Here is a 26,699-nt window from a genome sequence, read left to right as displayed (position 1 = left end):
TAGGGGCTTCTATCAGCGGCTTTATAAAGGCAGAGAATTGGCAGGCTGTGCACAAAAGCTCTCCAGAGCTTCCTAAAGAAAGCCTCACTTAATGTTACAGGTCCTATAAATGTCCTTTTATACACATGCATACATCAAAACAAGCACAAACACGGGTGTTTTATCACTTCCTAGTGATACAGACAAAATAGAATAATGCAAGGCATAAATATTTTCCTTGAATGGGCAAATAGATGCGTACATTCAAATTTTCTTGTTGATGATGTAGACGGAAAAAAAAAAAGGATGGCTGAAAATATTTATGATAAATACGTCCTCTGGGATCAGTTAAATGAAGGACACAGGATATCGACTGTTAACCTGAGTGGAATGCATAATTCACAACAGGCCAGAGTGTCACATGTAGCCTGATCCTTTGTCCATTCACAGCCATCAGGTTACACTGGTGATTTTGACAGACAGCTGATCACTTTCCTTTAGAGTAAACATGGGCATTTCAGTGTTATAGGATATTTAATATCTTGCTGATGGTGGTGGTGGGGGATCGGTAAATGACACTGTCTTTCAACTGTGATTTCATGCTACTCAAATTTCTCATTACTAATTTTGTCTTTGTGCTAACATAACAGACAATATAAATTTCAGTTCATTTCAGTTTTATTTATATAGCACCAAATCACCACAATAGTCATCTTAATCTCATAGGAACAGCAAATGCTCGTTAGCGCTAATTAGAATGCCAAAAAATGAGTCAGGATGAAATTAATATATGGGAATATAAAACTTTTGAGACGCATCTGAATCCATTTAAGCCACACTAGTTGGTTCAGTGTCATTTTAATCTCCCTTTAAAATGTACTGAGAGCATTTCTTTCTTTCTTTCTTTTTTTTAATGTACTGCGATAAAAGGCTCAAATCTGATGAATAATTGTGTGGTTTTGGTGTAGCTTTATAGATGCATTTTAAGTATGCAGGATCTCGCAGCTTGGTTTATTAGAACAATTCTTTATCTGACATATGAAAAATAAGAAAGAAAAAACACCCGCTTGTAAGACTGCAAGTGAATTACTGTATATAGACATGAATTAAAAATAGAGAAAAGTCCTGTAACAGTGTCCTTAAGCACAAGTTGACATATTCACTTCACTGGGTAGTGCTGTTTTCTGATTGCTGCTACCAAAGGCCGCAGAGTGAAACAGGTTTCCTTCCTAACAATGCCTGTGCTTTTCCTTCTCCTTACACAGAGGATAGGCTGTGTTTGAACACCACCTTATTAAAAGTGGCATCTGTGCAAACACTTGAGTGTACTCTGAAATAAGTAAACAGCATGTCCCTGTTTCAACATAACGTGAAACCAAGTATATAAGAGCGTAGCTGCCTTTGTGCACAGCTGCACCACATTGTCTCTGTTAACCTTGTGTCTGTGTATTCGTGCTTAACACACACTATAAATGTATTCCAGAGTGAGCCCTTTAGCATCCTCTGCTGTTCTTTGTGAGGAGCACAGGGACTCTGCCTGATCCTGTTAAATCAGGTCAGCATTATTCAGACATCTGTGGAAGCAGGAGAACAAATGGCGTAATGGATTGACGAGACAGGTTTAGGGGAGCGAGTGGGTGGGAAAGGTGAGGAGTTCCAGTTCTGTGTATTAATAGTTCTGACAATATAGCCTTTATCACTGAAGCCATTCTGACTTGTCACAGCAGGAGAAGCAAGTGTGTACAAAATGATTAATAATGGCTGAATTGCATTTAGAGGATGTACCCTCTTGCCCAATTATCTGGTTAGATAAGTGGCTAAGAAAATGGATGGATGGATGGATGGATGGATGATGGAAGGATGGATCGTTGTCACGCTGTAATGGCTCACTGGGATATTCAACAGAGCAGAGTCATTTTTCTAGTACTGCCTGTGATTTTACTATGACTCAGAATGTCTGGTTTTAAAAACGCTTTTCAGTGGCTAAATAGAGGTTTGAACTATAATTCTAAAAGAGACATCATTTAGTTTCCCTTAATGTCTATAAATCACCAACAAATGCGTGGAAATAATGTCCCTCCCTCTCCTCTTAATCTTGACTGAAAACCAGCTTTACACAACCACACTTCCCATGCATACTATTACTTATTTCAGTAAACTATGGTTACAGTAGTAAACAATAATATACAACATACTCCTGTACCTCAGACATTACCACTGTAAGAAGCAGGTGGTAGTAATATGTTATGTACTACAGTACAGTAGTGTCAGGGTTTTATAAATATTTTATTTACTAAATTAGCATCAAGTTAGGGGACAGCATTTTATAATTAGCCATTTGCCTAACACTGGCACATTGACAGTGATGATGATTTGTGTGTATTGTCTGTGCTGTGAAAAACAAACAAATAAACAATGAATAAATAATAAAAATGAACGAGTTGAGCAAATCTTGGTGAGATTTATGTCTAACTCTTGATATGCTTAGTAGTTCATAATTTATTAAATCTCTGCTTAGCTGGGGGCAATGAAATACATTACAAAAATAAAGATAACTATTAATCTGCAGCATCAAAATGCATAGCCTCATGACCACATATTCACATATAATATGAATATAAAGTTTTTATACCATCAGGGTCATTTTTACAACTGACAATTAGAATGCTAGTTAATATTAACAGTATGATATGTACAGTCTACCTTATTTTGACTCAGCTGGTAAATGAACATGACAGATTTTTAAAATTTGCCCAGGAATGAAAAGCGGTAATCTCACCACAAGATGGCAGTGTGTTTTACTGATTCATTTCCCCCTCAACCCTCGAGAGCCCATGATGAGGATTTTATGATGAATTTTTCTTCTATTTTAATAAAATAACATAAAAAAGGAGCAGAGATTTTCAACTATATTCCGCTCTGACCTGTCAGAGACCTTTTTTTTTTTTTAATTACGTCCTTTTACTTCCTTTATACAGATTTTAACTTACATAACCAAGCACAGACTAATTAAATATGAAATGTACTGGGCTATGGGTGTTTGCCAAGGCAGCTGTTTCTTTTTATAAACCTCTTAATTTGATCAGTTTCATTACCATGTGTGACATGTTTGAAAAACATAATTATTTCACAGACCGCAGTAATCAATACAAGAAGGATGTCATACAAATGTTGCAGCTGTATTAAGCTACAAAGTTTTTTTTTTTTTTTAATTACCACAAGCTTAGTGAAGATAAATACATATTTCTGGCCTGCATATATAGTAAAAATACTACATGATAAAATATGTAGAGGCCATATAAGTGTGGGACAAATATATTTTCTTTTATTTCTTTCAGCTTTAGCGCTATTTCAGGAAATCTAACTGCGTGACCATGTAAACGGGCTCCATTATTGCCTGTTACGCACTGCAACATCCCCTGATATGTTTTTAAATCATGATTAAACACACCTTTTATGGCCACAGCCGTTCCACTGATGATACTCTGGGTTTTGCATTGAGGCTCCAGTGGGCAGGCAGCAGCAGCGCTCTGCGGCTGATTCCTGGTTTATAAAACCTTGATTGGACAGAGTAAGTCACGTTGTCCGTGAAGCTGTCAGTCTGATGCTGCACCATTGTTCTTCGAGCAGCCGGAAGGAGTGCCTGTTTAAGCACTGCTGTATACCACAGTTGTGCCGATACTTCCAGTATCATTCGGGGATCCGGGGCCGGGTTTAACAGTCTCACACTGGTGGGTGATTTCCGTAGAGGCAATCCGTGACATGGTCCTGGGGCAAAACTGTGAAGTCCATTGAGGAAAGGGGCGTCATTGACTGGCTGGATACTGATGATAGTAACGAAATGAATGGTGAGTGTGATCAATCATGGGTAATAGGCCTGTATTTGAACACATGCTTATTTGATTAAAATGGACAGATGGATTATATTTGTTTTTCACGTCTTTTCACCTTTGCCTGAAGTAAATTGACGCTTTTACGTTTGTCTGCTGTTTCCCAGTACACTGGATGGTACATTTATTTAACTACACTGGGCATCACACCTCGGCAGTCACTCTGCTCGGGACATCTGCTACAACTAAATAGTCATTAAAATTTAAGAGCGATTTAATACTTTTTCCTTCAATTTAAACTATTGTCCTTTTTTTTATGATCTAACACAAAGGGTTCAGCGCGGTGTTTGTATATACAGAGCCAAAGGGAACATGCATGTTACAGCCCCTCTTTGTGCGTCATTTTTGACACGTGTGTCATGCAGGCTGTTATACTGGAAACCAGCAGACTGGTATATGGCCAACTGTGTTCTCATGTGGACTGCTAGGGAAAGGGAGTCTAGTCCCCTGCAGAGCCTTGTGCAGAACAGGCAGGAGAGGCAGAGAGGCTCTTCCCCTCCTTCCTCCCCAGGGATACCCCCGCCTCCCCTCTGCCTCTCAACTATAAAAGGAAAGAGTGGCTCACAAAGAGATTTAGATAAAGCTCTGTCAATCATTCATATGTCAGCACTGAAATGGCAAAGTTCTCCTGGCAAAGCCTGTGTATGGCTGCTGTGATAACAAGAAGAAAGAAGAAAAAAATTGTAAATATTTTGATGCACTTTACATCAGATGATACAGCAAACTCCATAAAAACACATTTCTTAAGGGCACATTTTGCACAGTCTCTATAGATTTTATAGCTGTCGCACAGACAGATTAAAATTTGCTGCAGAGGAATAATTACTTTGTACACCTCTCTTCTTTATTCCTTACAGAACAGAAGTGGGTCGCTGCAGTCTAATATTTTAGCTAAAGGTAAGGCAAAATCTTCCTCTTATTGCACATTAAAACATCAGTTTTCACAACACATTAACATAGTGAATTTATGCCTGTGAGATAGACGGTCCTCAAATCTCACACAACTGTTGCTATGCTGCCACAAAAGACCCTCTAATAACAAGATATGATGTGATGTTGATGCAGAGAACAGTGTTTAGTCAATACAGACAGCTGCGCTATTCTCACTGGATTATACTAGAGAGAGATGCCTCTGATATCACTATGATGAAAAGAGGACATATTCTTTCTAGAATATGTTATGTTTCATATTTATTTCATTTTTTGTCAGTAAATCGCACATCAAAAAGAGCAAACAAAGACCTCAGCATGTAGCCCCAGTGTACTTGTATGTAATGCAGATATATCCTCATTTGAACTGTCAGTTTTTTTAAACATTAGACTTGAATATGGCAGCATCATTATCCAGCACTGCCTTCTTTATTGTTCCTCTGCCAGTCTTTGTTAGTCAGAAGTCCAACAGTTTATAGCTGTGTCCAAGCATGCACTCCAACATGGAGCTGTGCACATGCAACCATTTTCATATTTGTGGTTGAGATCTGAAAGGTGAGGAGGTGGGCTGTGTGTGTGTGTGTGGGCTGTGTGTGTGTGTGTGTGTGTATCTGTTTGGGGGGAGTGGGGCCTCTCTCCTTGTGACTGTGTATTTTTCTTCCTCAATCCATCTGTTTCAGTCGATCAGCATCCAGTCCTCCGAGGAACAGAATTTAATTAGTACATGTGGCACAGAGTTAAAGGACATTGAAACATTAAGTAGATGTATTTACTTGTGAAAAGCTGTATCATTAAGCTGGCTTATTTGAATAACTGATTCAGCCATGCTGGTATTACATACTGTAGCACAGATGGCTAAAGCTTGATAACAGTAAATGTAGTCCATTGAAGATTCACAGGAAAGGTGTGATGGCTTAGCGGCACTTGGAGGAGTCTCTCTGCAGGAGGCTGGTGTGGGTGAGCAGTCTGCACACAAAGTTCACATGCACGTATAAATCTATTCCATGTCCTTTTAACAGCAAGGATTTGGGGCTTTAAATTTGACCTTAAAGTTAGAAGAGATGTTCTAAGTTGGGTTAAAGGTCAAACTGTAAGATGTTGTGTGAAAGATTAACAGATTTGTGTTTTTCTTTTTTTTTCTTGAGCATTTGTTAAACAAAAAAACAAACAAAGAATATGCTGAAAGAGGAATTTTTTGTGCTTTTCAGTGCTCTCATTTCTGTTGCATCTTGTTTAACTATTTACTTTCTGGACTGTTTTCTAGAAATACATACAATTCTTCTTTTTTTATTGTATTTTCCAAGTTGCCAAAAAATATCCAAAAAAAAAAAAGAATTCAATATGTCTAAAGAATAGTTTTGCTGTTTGAGATGGTCACCCCTCCTGCCATCCCCATCAGGCTAAACAGTAAATTTAAATGTAAAAAAACAAACTCACTCATATACAAAAATACACCTCGATATTTGCAATTTAAGGACACTTTAGACAGTTTTGCAAATATAGCATAAAAAGGTATGTGCATATAACAGGAATCAGAAGATTTTATATTTTCTGGTTTCATATTGACCACCTTTATTGTATGCTATACTCACTTTACCTTCTGGCAACAAAAACCAGTTGGCTCACTCAGTAATTCTGCCTTCCTCATTCCATATTGAATGTGTTTTTCATTAATTGTACGTGTTAATTGATGCCTCTCTTCACAAACACAGAATTTAAATCATAGCACTGACAGCTTGCATAGTAGGAAAGGAGTCTGAACTAATATCAACCTTTTAGATTACATAGCAGCTTTGTGTCCCCCAGCAGGGTTCATGGTTCCAATTTAGAAGCTTTTGAAGTGATTTTTTTTGTGTCTTTGGCTCCTTCCTGGCTGCAGTGCGCCGGGTTTTCACGGTTCAGGATTGTGTTCTCTTGAAATGTTGCCATGACACCTATTTGGAATCTTTTGTCTGTCGCCAGCTAATCGAACATCAAGAAAAAAAAAAAATACACATTTTTCTGGCTTAATGAGTTTTATTTGTTAGTGCAAAGTAAAACTGTTACATACATGCTTGATACAGCCAATTTGAATGCTGGCTTTTAGACTGAATTAAGTGAGCCTGCAATTATTTGTTTTAATTTCAAATTATTTGATTACTACAGGATATATTTCAGTCTTAATTCCACATAAATGTAATTATTACACAGTGCTGTTTCCAAAGCCGGGATGCTATGTAAAACGTCTAGAGAACATTTTTTTTTAAAGTTCAGACTTTGGCATGTTTGCTTCTGTGTTGCATCATCTCTTCTTTTAAAACCCTCTGAACTAAAGATATCACTTGCTGTAAATTTGAAAGCAAAATGTTTCCCTATTTTTGCTTGATGTAGCTTTTCAGCTGCTCACAAGCTCAACAGTCCTTTGGAGCATTTTTCATTTCATAATATTGTGAATGGTTGACAGGTGACAGGCTGGATTAGCACCTTGACACCGAATGTGGTTTGGCATTACTCACTGAAACGAGCACGGCCTTCCTTGTATAAGATATCTGGATGGCAGCATATGTTTTTCCTCCAGCACCTGATATCATTCAGTATTGATGGCGCATTCAAGGCATATGTACAATAAGGTGCCCATACCATGCATTCTAATGCACAACCACATAGTGGATCTGCAAGATGTTAACAAGCTCTCCAGAGGACAGAGCATCCATCATTTTTAAGTGAATATCTTATATATATGTTTATTTCTTTTGTGCTAGAGTGTTTGTGCATGCAGTTACAAACTGTGTTTATTGAGAGTGGTTTTCCTGAATGAATGTAGTGATAACCACTACTGCTGTTATTAATGCAGTACCACCTGAGAGTACCATTTACTATAGTGTGAAAAGTCCACAGTTTTAATGCAATATTAATCTTGACCCATGTTGTTCTGAAATTGCTGAACTATTTTCTTTCTTTCTTTCTTTCTTTGTTTCTTTCTTTCTTTCTTTCTTTCATTCAATCCAGTCATGCTACTGACCTTACCTCATCACATCAGGTGTGTGTGTGTTTGTTTTGCCAGCTCTTCTCAACTTGTGGGAAATGTGTTGATGGCTTCAATTCTGAAATGAACACCCAACCAACAATTTTTTTTTTCCCGCTTATCCAATTTAGGGTCACATTGGGGCTGAAGCCAGCTGTCACAGGGCAAGAGGCAGGGTACACCCTGGACAGGTTGCCAGTCTTTTGCAGGGCTAACACACTGATACAGACAACCATGCACACCTGTGGTCAATCCAGAATCACCAGTTAACCTAACAAGCATATCTTTGGACTGTAGCAGGAAGCCAGAGTACTCAGAACCCACACAGGCATGAGCAAAACATGCTTCTCTTTGTGGGGCGCCAGTGCTAACCATTGCACCACTGTACTCATTCATGATGCAAATATACAGTTCCACCAAATCCAAAAAGTGCTCGGCCGGATTGAGAACTGGTGACTGTGGAGGCCAGTTTGGAATGATTTGAGCATTGTGGCATATTATCCTGATGGAAGCAGCCATCAAAAGATGGGTACACTGTGGTCAAGGAATGGATGATCAACAGCAGTACTCAGATAGGCTGTGGCATTTAAGCGATGCTTAATTGGTAGTAAGGGGCCCAAAATATGCAAAGAAAATCTACCCCTCAACATTACACAACCACCAGCCTGAGCCATTGATGTGTGGAAGGATTACTCCAAATTCTGACCCTAACATCTAAATGCTGCAGCAGAACTCAAGGCTCATCAGACCAGGCAACATTTTTCCAATCTTCTATTGTCCAGTTTTGGTGTGACTTGTATACTCAGGTTCATGTTCTTAGCTGGCAGGAGTGGGAAATGGTGTGTTTTCTGCTGCTATAGTCCATCTGCTTTGAGGTTCAATGTGTTGTGCATTCAGAGATGCTCCTCTGCATACTTTGGCTGTAATGGGTGATTATTTAAGTTACTGTTGCCTTCCTATCAGCTGAAAGCAGTCTGGGCAGTGTCCTCTGACCTCTGGCATCAACAAGGCATTTTTCCCAGAGAAATGCTGCTCACTGGATATTTTTTCTTTTCAGATCATTTTCTATAAACTCTAGAGATGGCTGTACAGGAAAATCGTGAATGGTGGAAACTGGCTCTCATTCACTATAAACTGAGGATATATCATAGAAACATTAAAGTATCTTCATAGAATTTATTGTCCTAACCAACAACAGCTTGAAAGACAGTTTAATTAGGGATGTAGCCTGGATACTAACATATTTCTATCAAGAGCTGTTTTGTGTCATTTGTCTTATTTTTTTTAACTTCACTCCAATTTGCCACATATAGTAATCGCACTCAGAGCTGGCCTACTTAACAATCTTTCTCAGATAACAGTGTGAATGTTTTGCATATAAAAAATTATTCAAGATCTCAACATGATACTGGCTATATATAAATGATAAGGCTTGTCTGCAGAATATGAACTCCACATCCCACAGCTTTCCCAGCCTGCGTGAAAGATAAAAGCAGCCCTGTCTCTACGAAATGCTTCAGCAGCTCTGTTTCTGCCAACAAACCGGCTTTTGCGAACTTTCAGGAGGCATGGGAAAATACAGTGATAAATAAAATATAGAGGCATGAATAATTTAGCTCATCATTGTGATTGACACGAGGGTGAGAGTACCTGATTGTGCCTCCGCAGTGTGAGACTTGAATTACAGCAAATCAAAACATCAGTCTGAATGTGGAGCTTCTTCGTTCATATGTTGTCTGCTGTGCTGTGTTTTGATCGCTAACAATAAACAACAACAGCAAAAAAGACATCATGAGATGTTGGATTAAACGTTTTCTTAAAGATTAGATTTCAGTTCAGTCATGTAGCTCTGCTTTATTAAAACACTGTTAATATTGTTTGCTGTTGAAGCTCTCAAGAAGTTATACCTAGAATATTCCCAGCAGTAATTTGCAACAATAATAATTATTCCTACAACTGGCGGTTATTTCCATTTCTTTATGACTGAATACAATGTTCAAATGATACTGGTGCATTTATATGTGCTATATTGGAGCGCCCTTTTTCTTTAGACCCATGTGTTTAATCAGAATCCATGCTTCCTCTATCTTTGTACAACGAGGAAGAACAGATCAATGATTCCCAACACTGGGCTGCACTGTAGCTGCAGAGGCTGCAGCAGGCTGTAGCACCAGGCTGTAGCTCCTCCGTGTGCTGAGTGCTGAACAGTGGGTTACACTCCCTCTCCCCTTACCCTCTCTTTCCCCTCTCTTTCTTCTAACTCCCCCCCCCCCACCCCCACCCCCTCTCCCACCCCCACCCTTTTTCATGTGTGTGGAGCAGATCTGTCTGCAGCCTCAGGCAAGTGCAAGTTAACAAATGTACAGAGCACATGCAAAGTCTCATTTGCATAAATCTGTAGATGTCACAACATTTCCTTAAATGGATTCCTTTGTGTTTAATTGGTGATTTTTTTTTTTTTCTCTCTCTCTCTCCTTATTCTTGTGCAAGTCTTTCAAAGATGATTGAGATTGGGAATGACTTATTTTTTAACAACTGATTAATTATTTGCAAAATTTGTCCACCCAACCTTTATTGCACTGCAGTGGAAAAATGATCAGATATTTGCTTACTGCTCTGCACCTAACCCGTGTAATGGCAGACCAACTGCAAATATATCAAATAAGCTTAAGCTTCACTGCAGCATTTGAATTTATTGAATTTATTAAATATCTGCAAGATCTACGAGTTCCATTTCAAAAAGGCAACTTAGACTGTGTTGTCTTTTTATGACTTCTTGTTTTATTTTTCTATGAACATTTAGTTCTTTTTTTGATTTGAACCACCCACTGCATTAATTATGTTTGGTGTGTGGTCCCAGTGACTGTGTGGTCTCCAAAAATAAAATGGAAATGAGTACGTTTAATAAATTGTTCGTGGATACGGTTGTAGCACCTACAGATTAGACCCCGTCACCTCTCGCAAAAAATATTCTGCTGTGTTCTTCTAATCTAGAAGTCCTTTCTAAAATAATGTGAATATCTGAGTATTGTATTTGTGTCACTCAGTGGCAGGGACCCTCCACTGACATCATCTGTAGCTGTATAATCATCCAGGCCACAGCCTCTCCTCAGGGGAGTCCAGCTGAGACCTGGTCTCTCTCTCTCTCTCTTCCTGCCTCTATCTATTTATTCCTCTCTCTTTCTTTGCCAAGCTTTCTTTCTCTGTTTCAAGGTTGCCGTTTATGGCTGAGTGTGACACCAGTGATAGATGACTTCGAACACAACGTCAGACTGGCTGCATGGCTGAGGATCTTTTGTGGTTTCGGGATTTTGCTTTGCTTTGTGATTCCCCCCTCAATTGGTTCTGCTGGAATGCTCCCTCAGTCACCCAGACAGAGTTTGCTGCAATGAAAATAAATGTATCTGATAATCAAGAAAGAAAGATGGAAAGGAAAAAAAAAATGAATAAAACGATCTGCCAAGCCATCTGGACTGTATAAATGTGGACTTCATCACTGTGGAAATTCTAGTAGGCTGTGATGCTACCAGCCATATTGAATAACATGGGCATTTTGTGGACGCAGACAGAACAAGGAAGCAACATTTCCTAGACTATATTGTCTGTACCCACCCAAAACTACCCATATTCACCCATTTGGCAATCCAATATACACTTATCCTGGTTTCTGCCAACTCTTACTATAAGAAAAAAATTCTGGGTCCTCAGCTTGCTAAATTCTTATTCGTCTGTACTGGCTATTGTGCTGATTGCACTTTCTGTAAATACAGTTTGATTCTTTCATTACAGTAAAACTGGAAAGAAGTAGAGCAGCCACAGGACATCTCTCTGTAGGCCCCAAAAAAATGAAAGCTCACAAATACCTTAAAAGCTTTTCAGTGTATTTACCCACTGAGCAGTCATAGGAATGAATAGGGCACCATCTTGGATCTTGGTTTCAATTTTTCTTAATTAATCTTTTGTCTGTGCTCTGTGCATGTATGGGTAATTATCTCCTTATGCATAACTATCTCCATATGCATGTCACTCAATGGAGGTTAAGTTGCACAATGTCAGAATTCAAATTCTCACTTAATGTAGGTTTAAAGTGACAATGACAATCTTTTCCTAACCTTAGACAGCTGGTTGTGATACAGTGTATCTTGTTAATACAAAATAGTTCCATGAACCTACCAGGAGAGACCTGTTTTTTGGTGGAACCATGGGTTTTATTGCAGAAGTTGTAGTAAAGTAACTTGGATCTGCCTTGTCTGTTGCTGTCTGTTGGAAGCATCCATCATGCAATATTGTTTCTTTATTAACTTTTCTCCATTAAGGTGTGATTTTTTTTTTTGCATTGATTCTACTGGCGATGAAGTTCATGTGTGGCACCTACCTCATCTGCTGTTTTCTCATTTTGTCTTTCCTTAGCAAGTGGTTTTCAGTGCTCTCTCTGCAACACGTAACAGTGGAGGACATTGAGCCTGCTTACTTATGGATGCTTACTCATCAGTTGTCAGTATCAACTTTGGAGGCAAATTGCTAATTACTTTTGGATAATGTAAACTACTCAGCATATTGTTTTGTTGCCTTTAGAAATGTGCAGTGCATGCCCTGAAATGCTTGTTCTGAATGACAGCAGATAGCATTTTGATTTGCCCAGCTGATGCACCTGATGGAAACCCTTGGTCTTTGTTGAAACTAATAGGCTGCCATCTGCTTTTTATGTATTTGAACATACTGTGAGATAGTTGTGTTGAAAAGTGATGAACAAGGTGGGTACGATGAGTCATGCTTGGTTCACTTCATTTTCTTCAAATAAAGGTTGTGATTCATGACCACTGTTGCCAAAGAATTGTTTATATGTTTTCATAAAGCCAGACAGTTCAAAGCCAAATGTTTTAGTGGGATTAGTGAAGAATTGATGTAATTGTTGCTTTTAAATATTTCGTGTTAACTGAAAACAAGTCCTGTCTAAAGGACCCTGATGCTGGCAACAGTGGTTTCCCGACTCCTCTGTAATTGATGAATTTAACAGCAGGCCTTTGAGATGTCATGATTTACTTTTAATTTGTTAGAGTAGAAGCTTTTTATACCAATTACAGTAGGGCTACACAAAGGAAGTTAATTTATTTATACATTTCTTTTTCATATTTTTTGTCTTCAGTTTCCTTCATTGAGATAAATGAAAAAGGCTCTTGAAGTCAGTGTAAATATAGGTCACCATCACTGGTGCAATGGCTTATTTTATGGACTAGAGGAGTAGTACAGTATGTATGACGCTCATGGCTAAATCGTTAAAGGAATGCAGATAAGGTTGTAAATGGCACATGTGATGAAAGATTCTGGAGAAAGTGAGAATAAGAACAACCAAAACTGATAATTATACAGTGTGTATATATATATGTATAATATATATGTGCATTATAATAGGACATCTTCTTTATGTTACAGCCACAGTGTTACCTGTAATTTTATTATGAAAAACAAACAACAAAATTTTTATATTTGAAGAGTAAAGGTCAGTTTTATTATTATTTATTTATTTATTTATTTTTTTGGCTCCTATTTTCACTTTGAAGCTCGCCAAGTATGAAATATAACTAAACATGCTGCATCAAATTTGATTAGATATCCAGACTGGAGAAGATCTTAATTTTTATTATTTACTGTGATAATATTTTCAGGTAATTGATTATAACAAGGGTAGCACAGTAGTGAAGTGGCTAGCAGACGCCTCACAGCAAGAAGCTTCTGGGTTTGAATCCACCACTCGGCTGGGTCTTTCTGTGTGAAGTATGCATGTTCTCCCTGTGCCTGTGTGGGCTCTCTCTGGGTACACCGGCTTCCTCCCACAGTCCAACGACATGCTTGTTAGGTTAATTGGTGATTCTAAATTGGGCGTAGGGGTGAATGATTGTCTGCCTCGCTGCATTATCCTTGTGATAGACTGGCAACCTGTCCAGGGTGTACTGTACCTGTCGTACAGTGACAACTGGGATACACTCCAGACCCCCCTGCACACACACACACACACACACACACACAAAACCCTAAATTGGATAAGTGGAAGAAAATGGATGGATAGATGGAGCACCACTGTAGCAGCATATTTCTCTCATGTTTAAGAATTATTTCTGTTCAATTATAAATAAATAAATATTTCATCCACTGGTAGAAATAATGTACATTGGTAAATATGAGATTTTTGGAAACATTTCCACAACAATCAATGATTGTTTTAAATCACATTTACACATGTTGGATGTGAAAATGTGGATGTGGCCTCTCTATATATTTCCATCAGCCTCTATTGCAGAAATATTAATGCAGATGTTATTTAAGTTAAGATGGGAGAATTAGTAAAGTTAGTGGCTTTGCCTTCCACACTTGCCATGCAACCTAGAATTAGATGACTCAGAGCCAACAGGCATAAATCAATGTTTCTCGTGTTCCCACTTATTAATATGACTAAGTCACTGGCATTTATTTTTGCAGAGTTGTTAGTAGAGAAAGGAATTTTTAATTTAAGAAAGTATGATGATAAGTACTTCATACTTTCCACTAGTCTGCTAAATTATATCAAAGTAGTATGTAAGAAAATTATCTCAATGAAGAAAATTGAAAACACTGTTTAATACTGTAGCCCTACTGTAATTTTTTTTTTTGAATATTGCAGACAATAATTAGAAGCACTGCTTAAAAAAATGTACTGGGTTTTATTAGCTTGAACAGGTCATCGTGTTGTTGTGTCGGTGCATTACTTTTTACTTCCTTTTTACTGTGGCAGTTGTTAAAATGCTTGCTTGTTCTTTGGTCCTTCTAATTTAACCATAATAGCTGTAATCTCTGAGTGCTCTGTTAAAGTCTGCCAGAGTACTGTTGGTACTCTTCCTCTGGTTTCCTGTCTGCAAAGTAACCACATAAGGAGCCAGTTCAATGACCACTTCATTCTAGAAAAGAATTTTGACCCTCAGTATACTAATCCCTCTAATACTCATGCAGCTACTACCATTTTAAGATTTCCTCAGTGTAGCATGTTATGTAGCAAGGAAAAAAAAAAATTAATCAGGTTATATAACATCATCAAAACATTATAAAATAAGGAAACCTATTCCTTATTAAATATTATGCAGAGTTCATACTCTACTGATGTTTGCTCTAAAAAGCTTCATTCAAAATTAATTGTGATATTTAAATGTGCATGACCAACTGAAAAAGAGATTTTTTTTTTCTGTGTAATATGGCTTACTTGCTTAATAATGTTAGAAAGCATGAAAGAAAGAGGTGAGCAGACAACAGAGATGTAGGAGGAACACAGTGCTGTCAAGCTGAGGTTCAGCAAGGACGCTGATAAAGACGCAGAATATTGCAGGGGCAAATTAGATTTGTTTTGGTTTTTTAAAAGTTGTGTCAAAGAAACAGTAGAAATTCTTTAACATCATATAGTAAATGAATGGCTTTAATAGACACTGTATAAACAAACTCAGTAGATTGAAATCATATCTATTTTATAGCTACAAAAAAAACCCCTTATGATTATGGGGAGTTCTTTAATGTTGTTAATGACGCAAACAATGTTGCTAACTCACCATTTCCATCATTCATCTGTCCTTTGGTTCTAGATTTTCAGAATCTTTAACATACTATTATTTCTGCTTCACTGTATGTTGGCTTTATGTTCAGAAATAGCTGTGTTATTATCTAGGGGGGGAAAAAAAAAAACCCTTTGTCTTAAAACTATCCTGTAAGAGGAAGTGCGGGACTTTTATGTTGACATACAATCCGTTTGGAGTGTGAGAATGATATCACGGCTCCTAGACTGCACTAGCCGAGGCCTCACTAACTCTTCAGCAGAACTTCCTGGCATAGGAAGTGTTAGGAGCACACTCGCTACAGTACTGACAAATCTCATTTCCCGTGGAGCTTACTTGTCAGCCTCTTTCAGGTATACAGCATCTTTACAGCACAAAGCCATTTGCAGATGGATAACTATCTGTTTTTGCTAAATTTAGGCCATATATTTGTTTTTAGTCTTTACAAATCAACACATTTGGATAGCGTATTTTTTTTCTTTCTTTTTCCCTCTTTCTCTATTGTGTGGTTCTTGGCATTGAATGTTTCCTCTTTACCTTTTCTTTGCCTCGCTCTGTTTCTTTTCCACATCTCTCTAACTCCACCTCTTCCTCATTATTTTTCTCCCCTTCACCATTCCCTTCTGAATTTCCTTTCTGCATTTCTTTTGCCCCCCATCCCATTTTCCTACTGCCCTCCATCTCTCACGTACCCCCCCCCCCCCCCCCCCCACCCCTTGTAAATTTCTTCAATATTTTTCATTCTCCTCTTTATTCACCCCCCTCATACCTCTCCCACCTCACTCCCTGCTCCCTGCCCCCTCCTCTCTCCAGCTCATGTTGGTAAAAATATCTGCAGACAGCAGGAGCAGAGGCACGCCTGACTCTCTCTCTCTCTCTCTCTCTCTCTCTCTCTCTCTCTCTCAGACATCCCACCCATGTGATCTCACAGACTGCCTCTGCTCTGCTCCACTCTTCTCCAGTCAGGCTTCTGCCTTTCAGCCGGCTGCAGCTAATGAGCCTTTGTGTGGCCAAAAAGACAGAGAGACAGAGAAAGAGAAGGAGAGAGAACAATACAGTGGCAGAGAGGGAGTTAAAAATGAGAAAGACTGTCATCTTGCAACAATAAAGCATATGGTACCGACAGTGCAGTCAGAACAGGAAAATTACCAGTCTGTCTCACACTCCTGCACCCTTTTTTCTCATGCCCGTGGAACTCAGGGGTCGTTGCAAGTCAGTGGACTGAAACAAAAAGGGACTCTCTTCATTCATCATGTTTCACCTTTTTTGAATACCCACATTTGTGACTTTGTTGCTCTACTGCTGTGAGGAGAGGTGAAAGGAGTCACACTCAGCCAGTGGATACAGGTCAGTTGTTCCTGTGAGGGGGCAGCCCATACACAGAAGTGAAATGTGGTCACTGTAGGACTGATTTGTCATGACTTGCTCCAGATGCCATAGGCTTGTTGGCATCACTTGGGATGAGTGTTCTGAGCATCATGTTGTCAGATTGGCTTATTGTTATTGTGGGAACCTTGCGAATGATGATGGGTAAATAATTGTATTCATAATGCAAGTGTGCTACAGTGATGTGAGCACAGCTGATTAAGGATAAGAGTTGGGTTCCACAGTTGATGTGTGTGCAGACAGAGGCAAACACAGGGAGGGGCTTTCCAAGCTGGCTTTTGCTGCATTATTTTCTCTGGGATTTTCTCTCTTGTACCATAGTGTATGCTGCCCAGCCATGATTAGTGGTAAGGCAACAGTGAAGACAAAGAGAGAGCTGTTGGAGAGGAGCAACCATCTCTGTTTTTTATTTAGCCACGATGCAAGAGGTTCACCCCATATTACCCACAGCTCTGTGGTTTATGATGTCATTTGTATGCAGTGTTAAGATTTTAACTTTTCATGCTATCATAGCTGAATACAGATGAACTATTATGCATTCATCTGGCGAAGAAATTGTGTGTAAATGCATGGACAGAATTTGCTTAAATCTTAACTTCATTCACTCTAACATCAGTGCTTTATTGTACACAGTATGTTAGACTGGAAACATTGCCATATGGGAAAACACTAGTTGTGAGAGTACATTAGAATCTCCATGGAAACCACTTTTGGTATCAAAGCCTAGTGCAGCATCATCTAAGGGCTAAGCATACGAATAGGTTTCCAACAATAGTGTCTAATTAGGACCCTCACTAGGAAATGGACTAAAATCGTGCAGGTCATTTCTGGTGGAAATTTCCATTCCTGTTTGCTGACAAATTAAGTGGATTGTGAAATAAATCAGTTCCTTTGCTGTTTCGGTTTGAGACCGGCAGATTCTGTTAATCAAAATGTAAAATATCACAAGACAGGCTTATGTAATCTACTTTGCCTTTAGTTAATCGTATTCTTGTCATAAAAGCGAGCATATTGATCTCGAGTTTCCTGTCAGCCATTCATTCAGTGGCGCTACAAGAATCTACAATAGAGTTCCCTCTAGCTCAGGATACAGACTCTTATTTCTATTTCAAATTAATATGCGTATTCTCTTTGAAGAGAAATTGTTTCAGTGAGGTTACTCTGACTGACTCCTCTCCTCTTCACATTCTCCCAGATGGAGGATGCCTCACATTCCTTAGTTGTAGGTAGAGCTGTTGACTCTGGAGGTTCTCCAAATGCTGGTGGTGCCATGTCACTGCACTGAACAAGCACATCCTCCCGGGAACAATGACCCTCTTGCTGGCAGCGCTAGTCCTCTCTGGGTTGCACCTCTTTCTCAGGCAGCATGTCTCTCAGGCAGAATTTGCATCTGTAATGATTTGATAGCGGAGCCCAGATGAAACACCGAGGCTGTCTGTGAATGGAACTCCCCCACAAGCTGCTCTGGCAGATAGACGGAGTGGGACTGGGTGAAGATGCACGCTGTCTTTACTGATTCCAGGTTCTCAGAGGGAAAGGCAGTGGGGGGAAAAGCTGCCAGTCACAGCAATCCTTGCCGTGCTACTGCAGCACTGTTGTTTTACTGGCCTTATTTTGAGATGTGACATGACGGTACAGCTACTGCTGTTAAAACAGGGAAAACAAGTAATTTAATACGGTTAAGGAGTACAGTTTAACAATGCGTTATGTTATAAATACTGATTAACACTAAACAAGTCCTGCAATTTTGCAGACCATTCATTACACACTCAAGAATAATGGCAGGATTTTATCAAAAGGGGGAAAAAAGGAGTAATCAAAATAATATACAGTTTGATAGTTGTTGCAGTGCCGTGTAGCCAGTTTCTGTAATTATAATTGGTTTTAGTTTATTTGACTGATGAGCTTGTTCTTGTTTATTTGTCTAATTGCATCATCAGTCAGAGGAGTTAATGGACCCTCTCAGTTGACATTGAAGTGGTCTGCAGCACTACAACACAGCATGATGTGCTAACCACAAACAGTCAACTGAACCTACATGCAGTTAACAAGCTGTGCATAATATTGCTGTACCATATCACTGTAGAGCTCATGTTTAAAATGTGCTTTCATTGCAGCACCGTGGTTGCATTCTCTGAAAGATTTGTTGAGGCAATCATGCCTATTATTCCCTTTTTTTTGCTATCATCTTTACAGTGCTTTATGATGCATAATTAACGAGTGCATTTTTCAGCACTGTTTCACCAGCTACAACTTTTCACAGTATAGATTTTCAGTCTAATTTGCGATGGCTCTAACTGCATTCACCCGAGGCCTTTTCTTTGTCCTCTGTAGCAAGTATCTGCCTTAACAGTGCCTCCTTTTCGACGGCAGCCTCTATTTTTTTTCCTTTAATGCAATATATCTACACATCACTTCAATAAGTATGGATAATTTTGAAGAAAGGAGCTAATTTTAATTGTAGAAAACGTGAACCTACAAAACTGAAGGGCTTTCTTTTAACCCACAGATGGTAGGGGATAATGCCTGGATGTCTAGATTTTGGTGGTGGACAATCAGATGAGGTAGGGTGGGAGAGGAGGAGGGATGTATGATTGATGCTTGAAAGAGTGACAGGATTTTAAAGAACAAGGACTAGGTTTGGCTTGGAGAAGGTGGGCAGATGGATCACTGGACCAGAGCAGTGATGCTGACATTTTTGAATGAGGTGAATCTGACAGTGTGGGAAAAGGGAAGTGATGGAAGAATAGCAAGAATAGCCTGTGGCACCAAGGGGAATGGAAACTGGACGAGAGATTGTTCTCACTCTTGTACAGCTACATGGAAATGAGCATCCTTGAGTTGGCACTTGTATAAAAACACAACTCCATATCCCACACCAATTATGAATGTGAGAATTTAATTGTATTCTGTGTTCTTTTCAAAGAAAGCCATCATTTTAAACCACTGTATATTTTTTGTAATCACAGCCTTGAGGTGACTATTATTATGATTTGGAGCTATATAAATAAAATTGGATTGAATTCAATAATTTCTAGTAGCAATTAAATGCAGTCACCTAAGATTGTGCATATTGTACATAATTTCAACCTGACAGGTAGAAATGGAAGACAAGCTGGTCCAGTCTGTCTTTTCCTTCAACCTCTCAATCAAAGACAGTGGAATGAACTTCCTATGAGGGAGACATCGTGTATAATTAACAGCTTTTGCCTTCCTTTTTCTGCTCCTTTGTGCCAAGTGATCAATTGTCAAGAGAGTGCTTAGGAGATGGGACAGTGGCAGCAGAAGAGACTTTGTGCATGTGTGAGTGAAAGTGATGCTGGGAGAGTCCGGCTGGTTGCTAATTGAGTGAATTGAGGATTACGAGGTCTCCAAACTGGATATTAAATAATGTGTGGCCCCTCTGCTGTCTGTCGGTTTCAGGTGCAGATGCAGCAGGCCATGAGCGGAATACTGAAGAGGAAATTTGAGGAGGTGGAAGCCTCCTCCTCCCCGTGCTCTTCTGTGCGGGAGTCTGATGATGAGGTCTCCTACAGTGAGAGTGGGGATAGCAGCGACAGTGTCAACCCCTCCGCCTCAGGCCCTTTCACCTGTGAGTGGCTGCATCTTTTAAATTCGCACAATATACTCAGTGACAGTAAGATTAATGTCATAATTTTGTCTTGCGATAGACAAAACTAGAGGACTGAAAGGGATTTTTACGCAAAATCAGAGCCAGCCTGATTTTGCAGCTTACAATTATTGCAGGATGCTGTTCAAAGAAGACAGATGTACATGTCTGTTGATAAGGGAGTATAATATGAATTTACAGCTATGGCTGTGCATTAGAGAAGAGAGGAGGCAAAGAGTCTGGTACTGTAATAAAGGGGAAGCATGCACAGGCAGCCTCCCTCATTAGTAATATCATCAGTGTACTGACCAGCCAGATGAATTAGCTGATTTTGTCTCAAGCTGCATGTGTGCACCATTGCTGGCACTGAGCATGCAGATGCAATAACATCTAATGTATCTAAACAAAAGTTTATTGTTTGAGATAATGATCTGCTTATTTTAATCCTGTTTTTGTGATAAAAGTAGAATCGAACAGATCTATGTATAGTGGGTTATGATTATTAATTATTAGAAACCAACAGACTATATATATAATATATGTGTGTCTGTGTGTGTGTGTGTATAAATGTATGTGAGTATATGTGTATTAAATATATTTTTTCATATATATATATATATATATATTTTTTTTTTTTTTCATATATATATATATATATATATATATATAATCCCCTCTGTGATCACCTCTATTTGCAGATTATTTTTCTGTAAATTAAGTAATGAATGAACTGAGCTGTAATTTAGATTAAACTATTCATGATAGAAGCCAGATGCAAGTTGACAAGTGAAATGAAGAAGCCACTAAAATATGCAGATATAGTTTTGAGCAGAGATTTCATGAAGCTTGGTTCTACTTTGTTATACGTATGCCTCAAAAGAGCCCTGTTGTTAAAAGATTTCACAGCATGTCTGGGCTTAAACTGACTTTGAATAAAAGAATTCAGTCTCAGTTGCATGGAAACCTATCACAAAAGACATGTCTCCTCGCCAGGTTTTAAAGGCTACCAAAGTCACTTCTAATAAGCGACGCGGTGCACATGTGAATCTTACCGTTAAAGACATGAGACCGAGTGTAAATTAAATAGATTAGACAGTAGTAGGTCATTAATACTTATATCCACAGAGAGATATTGAAAGCATTGCTTGCTGAAGAATCTTGGTAATGTGATTCTGATTCTGTGTATTTTTTTGTATCTGCACAGTTTGCTTACTTGCTTAATTTTTACAAATGAAAATATCTGAGAAAGCCAGATAATCGCAAACATTTATGTGTGTGTGTGTGTGTGTGTGTGTGTGTGTGTGTGTGTGTGTGTGTGTGTGTGTGTGTGTGTGTACATGTTTAAGTTAAAATCAGTGTCAAAACTAAACCTGGGGTTTTGATGATGCCTTTTTTGCTTGTACGAATGACATGCAGAGTAATGACGGGGCCCCTTTCCTCAGTAAGGGGTCTTAGAGACATAAGTTTTGTACTGTGTCTCTTGAGGCTGCTCTTGGCCTCTGTGTCAGCTGCAGCCGCCGGTAACTGGGGCCTCCAAGGTCAGCTAACAGCAACAAGAGAGCTGCACACTAAGGAGACTGCACTCCTGTGAAGTAATGTGCATGTAGTGATTGAGTATCTTGGCAGACAGATGAAACACTCAAGTCCTGAGTAGCTTTACTTTACATCCTTTGCTGTGGTGTTGGGCAGAGAGGAAGAAAAACATCTGTAATGTGTTTTTTTTTTTTTTTTTTTTTTTAGAGACACAGGTCAGAGTCTTAGGGCATTTAAAGAACACTTAGAGGAAAAATCCAGTTTAGATACTTCTTCCCATGAAATCTAATAACATAGGTCTTAACATCTGTTAATTGTTTATCCTTTGTTCTTGTAGATAACATAAGTCAGTTCTTCTCAGTAGCCTTACTCTCTACACATGTAGTGAAATGCATTGTCCATTTTACATGGGGTGGAGATCTGTTGGAACCAGATGGTTTCTATTTGTCCTGTCTGTCTGATAGGGGGGTGAACACTGGGAACATTGCTTCTGTGAACTAGCTCTCTCCATCTCTGGGCCAGGCAGGGGATTATTTATGCTCCAGTGTTGCCCTCTTCTCTGCACCTCCCCCTTGTCGAGCTCTCCTTAAAAAGACACACTAAAGACTCTGCTTGCCAAGCGGAAGCACAGAGACATGATGAAAATCTGTGCTAATTCACTATATACATACAGGGGCTTGATACAGGATTCCTCATATTTCTGGCACATAAGGATGATACTCTCTAAAAACTGGGCCCCACATAAAACTGATACTTAAACAGGCTTTACATGGCTGTAAAATGGCTCCAACAAACTCCAACAACAAAATAAAAAGATAAATTATAAAAGAAAATCAGCAGTTAAGAGACCTTGGAGTAGAGCTTTAATTCTTTCCACATGGCATAAATGAATTGTCAAAACCACTTTACAGCAAAAATCACTGTACCATGTTTTTCAGCCTTCCTGTTTTGCTTTTGCAGCTAACTCAATATTGAAGAGGGAGAAGCGCCTGCGGACGAGGAGGGTGCATTTTGAGAATGTGACAGTGTACTACTTCAGCCGACGGCAGGGCTTCACTAGCGTGCCCAGCCAGGGAGGCAGCACGCTGGGTATGTCCAGCAGGCACAGCTGGGTCAGGCAGTACTCTGTGGGTGAATTTGCCCTGGAGCAGAAGAGGATCCACAGAGACATGCTCAGAGACCACTTGAAGGAGGAGAAACTCAACTCAATCAAACTCAAGGTAAAAGCTTTGTTATTGGTTTCTGAGCAAAATCCCGTCTGTAAATCTTTTACTGTCTATTTCAAACCTCCATTCAGCAGATTTCATTATTTGTGAAGAATTTTGTCTGAAGGGGTTCATTGTTTAAAATAACCCAGATTATTATAGAGTTTGCCTCCCCAATTATTCTAAAAGTTCTTGGATATTTTTCCCTTTTTTTTTTTCAGCTGACCAAGAATGGCACAGTGGAGTCTGAAGAGGCCAACACTCTCACAGCAGAGGACATATCCGATGACGACATTGATCTGGACAACACAGAAGTAGACGAGTACTTCTTCCTGCAGCCTCTTACAACTAAAAAGCGTCGGGCACTGCTGCGCACCTCTGGGGTAAAGAAGATTGACGTGGAAGAGAAACATGAACTTCGGGCTATTCGCATGTCCAGAGAGGACTGTGGCTGTGATTGCAGAGTCTTCTGTGACCCTGAGACCTGTGCCTGCAGCATTGCAGGGATCAAGTGCCAGGTAAATCCCATGACACACATGCTGTATCTTCATGTTCTATTTTCTGACTTGTAAACAGAAAAAAAAACATGTGGCCCATTTAAAGGAATGCGCTTGGATTAATAATTTATGCACTACATTAAAGGACGTGCTTATGTGTTATTTTAAAACACTAACAAAATGGCATGTGCTGTCTGTATATGCTTTTCTTTTTCAGGTGGATCGTATGTCATTTCCATGTGGCTGCACAAAAGAGGGTTGCAGCAATTCAACTGGAAGAGTGGAGTTCAATCCCATTCGCGTTCGAACCCATTTCCTGCACACTATAATGAAGCTGGAACTGGAGAAGAGTCGTGAGCAGCAGCAGCCGTCCCCAACCAACGGGTACCACGGTGAACCAAGTGACCTGGGAAGTGGAAACCCTTTTGCTCAATCACAGCACAGGTTGGAGTACTCTCTGTCAGATGCAGTTCCACAGGCGGCCAGCATGCACCTGCAAGCTGCAGACGACATGGAGGAGCCACTAGATGATGACGATGAGGAAGAAGATGAAGAGGATGACGAGGAGGAAGAAGAAAATGACGATGAAGATGAGGAGGATGAGGAGGATAGCAGTAGCGTTTGCAGCGGGCTGTCTGACTCCAGCACACAAAGCTTGGCTAACAGCGACTCTGAGGACGAGGAGGGGGACGATGAGGATGAAGACAAGTCTGAGAATTTCGAGGACGATATGACGACCCCGTCGGTTTCTCATACCGAAGTGGTGCCTTTGTCCTCTGTGTTGTGTTACAGTGATGGCTCTGTGGGACATGATAACCACATTAATGGGAACACTTACTTAATGAACTCCTCTTCGGCTGAGTACTATCAGCTAGGAGGCTCCGGTGCCGTCTCTAATGGCCAAACGGGCCAACCTAGTGAACCTTATGGGGAAACCTTAGCATTCCAAGATCCAGTTAGTACGACCAACAGCAATGTGGCTCAGAGACCTTTCAGTGTCACTGCTGAGCAGTACACAGACTACTCTAATCACGCTGAAGAACAATACACAGTCAGTCACCATTTTAATCTGGGCAGTGGTGCTCCTGCCACTCCGCTGACCTGTTACACACCTGATCCGAAGAATAAAGTTTTGTCCAAAGTGGCGTTTGAGGACCAAGCGGAGAACGAGAACCAGGCCCAGTTTCAAAACTACCTGAACAATAACATTGAGGGTTCCTACAGCAGTCACAGCTCATGTATGACAGATGAGCAGCCACCGCAACAGGGGAGTCTCAATGGACATTCTGACCTGACCTTACTAGCAAACAATACTAAGAACCTCCCTTTACCAGACCACTGCCCTGAGGTCACAGCCATTTAGTGTGCCTCACCTTTTTAAGTGTTCTTTCAGTAGTATTACGTCTTCGAGAGGACATGATCATGGCCTTTTTTGGATTATCCGACCTTAAATTTCAAAGCAACTCACAGCGCCGTAATACATTTCCATCTGTAACTATAAAGCCATAAGTTCATTATGTAGAAAGTTTTGAGGAGCTTTTCCGCTGTCTCCAGTACATTGTGTGCTTAACTGCAAAATGGAACGTATCAAAAAACATCAGAACATAATTTATGTCATGCTGTGCAATGTATCCTGTAATTTCAGATGTAAAGTTCTAGTTTTAAGCAGATATTGTACTGTAGATGGAACTTTTCTATGTCTACTGTATGTGTCAAATGTTCAAAAAAAAAAAGGCTTATTGTTGGTTTATTTATTGTTTCTGAAGTATGTGTATACTTATATTGTAAATGTTTTGATAACAATAAGCATGCCGTTTTGGGAATCTCAGTGATGTTTGGGAAAAAATGCCATTGTTTTATATATATATATATAGAAAATGTGTTGGACACATAATGTACATTTTTCTTCTTGTTTTTGCCACAATTATATGCTTTTCTATGGTTTTGAAAAGCATGAAAAAAGCCTGAAAACTTATTTGTATGTTTGGAATATAATATCAGTAGAAATGTCAAAATCAATTCACAGACTTTTGCACTCACGTGTTGGGGTCCAGTGGCATGCGGTTGGTTTTAAATGACTTCAGTTTTTCCCCACTGTTAACTCTTCGAATAACACAATTAGCATGTAAAAGATGATTTTTTTTAAAGTGAAACATTTTTAATGAATGAAGTTAATGAAGTCATACTTTGACATATCTCCAAAAAATATGAGATGCTCCGTGATTCAGAATGAAACATATATTTATGAGTAAAATAAAAGAAATTGCTGAATTTGAACAGTAACCAGTTCATTGGTCAAAATATGTTCTCTAAAAATATGCCAGTAATGGTTTTGGGATTTCTGTATTATACTATCTATAATCCATAAAGATTTTGATTTTTTATTTATTTTTTTTAATATAGGATTGTTTTTAACAGGTTTTTACTTCTACAGAAAAGCCCTAGTTAAATGGACATTTAATTAACTGTAACAGTGCTTAATATTTATATTTAAAGCACTGTTTGATTAAAAAATATATACAGTTATCAAAGCTATAAGGGGTAAACATATGTTCAAGGTTGACAATCAAATCTTTCAAACAGTACACAATAGGACTCCTGGAGTTCTGTGAGCCATCCAAAAAAAAAAAAAAAAAAAACACAGCCAGATATTTAAAAAGAAATACCAGAAATGTATAAATAACCTTTAAAATCACAGATGAGGGAAACTGAAGCGACTGCTCAACAAGCGGAAGACTGCAATACTTTAGTGAATAGCGCTGCTGTACTGCTGATGTTACCTTGAGCTCTTGCATGAATAGATATTTGTCCCACTTCCAAGCTGCAAATATCTGCAACATCAGTATAATCAGAAGACTCAGTGCAAGAGTTTGGGTGGTTTTGTGTGACTGTCAAATAGCTGGGACCTCTCATGCATTGTGCCACAAAGGAAGCATACAGACTGCTTTCAGGCAATCAGTGGCGTCAGCAAAGCCAATAGTTCTGATTAACTGTGCCAAAGCATACAGTGTGAAAAGGCTAGTACAATGACACTACATCCATGTGGGAATCCTGTGTTTGGTTTTATGTTCCAGTATTTATTATGAATGAT

General features: G+C 39.2%; 1 protein-coding gene across 2 annotated transcripts; it reads left to right on the top strand.

Annotated features, from left to right (window-relative positions):
• The first annotated feature begins 3,616 nt into the window (after positions 1 to 3,616).
• Positions 3,617 to 26,247, top strand: csrnp3 (cysteine-serine-rich nuclear protein 3). Of its 2 annotated transcripts, XM_030757367.1 has the most exons (6): positions 3,617 to 3,827; positions 4,727 to 4,766; positions 20,187 to 20,355; positions 22,867 to 23,126; positions 23,333 to 23,629; positions 23,826 to 26,247. In XM_030757367.1, the coding sequence occupies exons 3-6, from the start codon at positions 20,193 to 20,195 to the stop codon at positions 24,969 to 24,971; spliced, it is 1,866 nt and encodes a 621-aa protein (XP_030613227.1). In that variant the 5' UTR covers positions 3,617 to 3,827; positions 4,727 to 4,766; positions 20,187 to 20,192; the 3' UTR covers positions 24,972 to 26,247. The 2 variants fall into 2 exon arrangements, with proteins under 2 accessions (XP_030613227.1, XP_030613228.1); XM_030757368.1 differs by lacking the exons at positions 3,617 to 3,827; positions 4,727 to 4,766 and adding an exon at positions 16,375 to 16,724.
• Positions 26,248 to 26,699: the final 452 nt, after the last annotated feature.

Source organism: Archocentrus centrarchus, chromosome 21 (assembly GCF_007364275.1).
Source record: "Archocentrus centrarchus isolate MPI-CPG fArcCen1 chromosome 21, fArcCen1, whole genome shotgun sequence".
In the NCBI taxonomy this organism is placed as follows: Eukaryota; Metazoa; Chordata; class Actinopteri; order Cichliformes; family Cichlidae; genus Archocentrus; species Archocentrus centrarchus.
The sequence above is the reverse complement of the archived record's forward strand: the minus strand, read 5'-3'. Positions and strand labels throughout refer to the sequence as shown.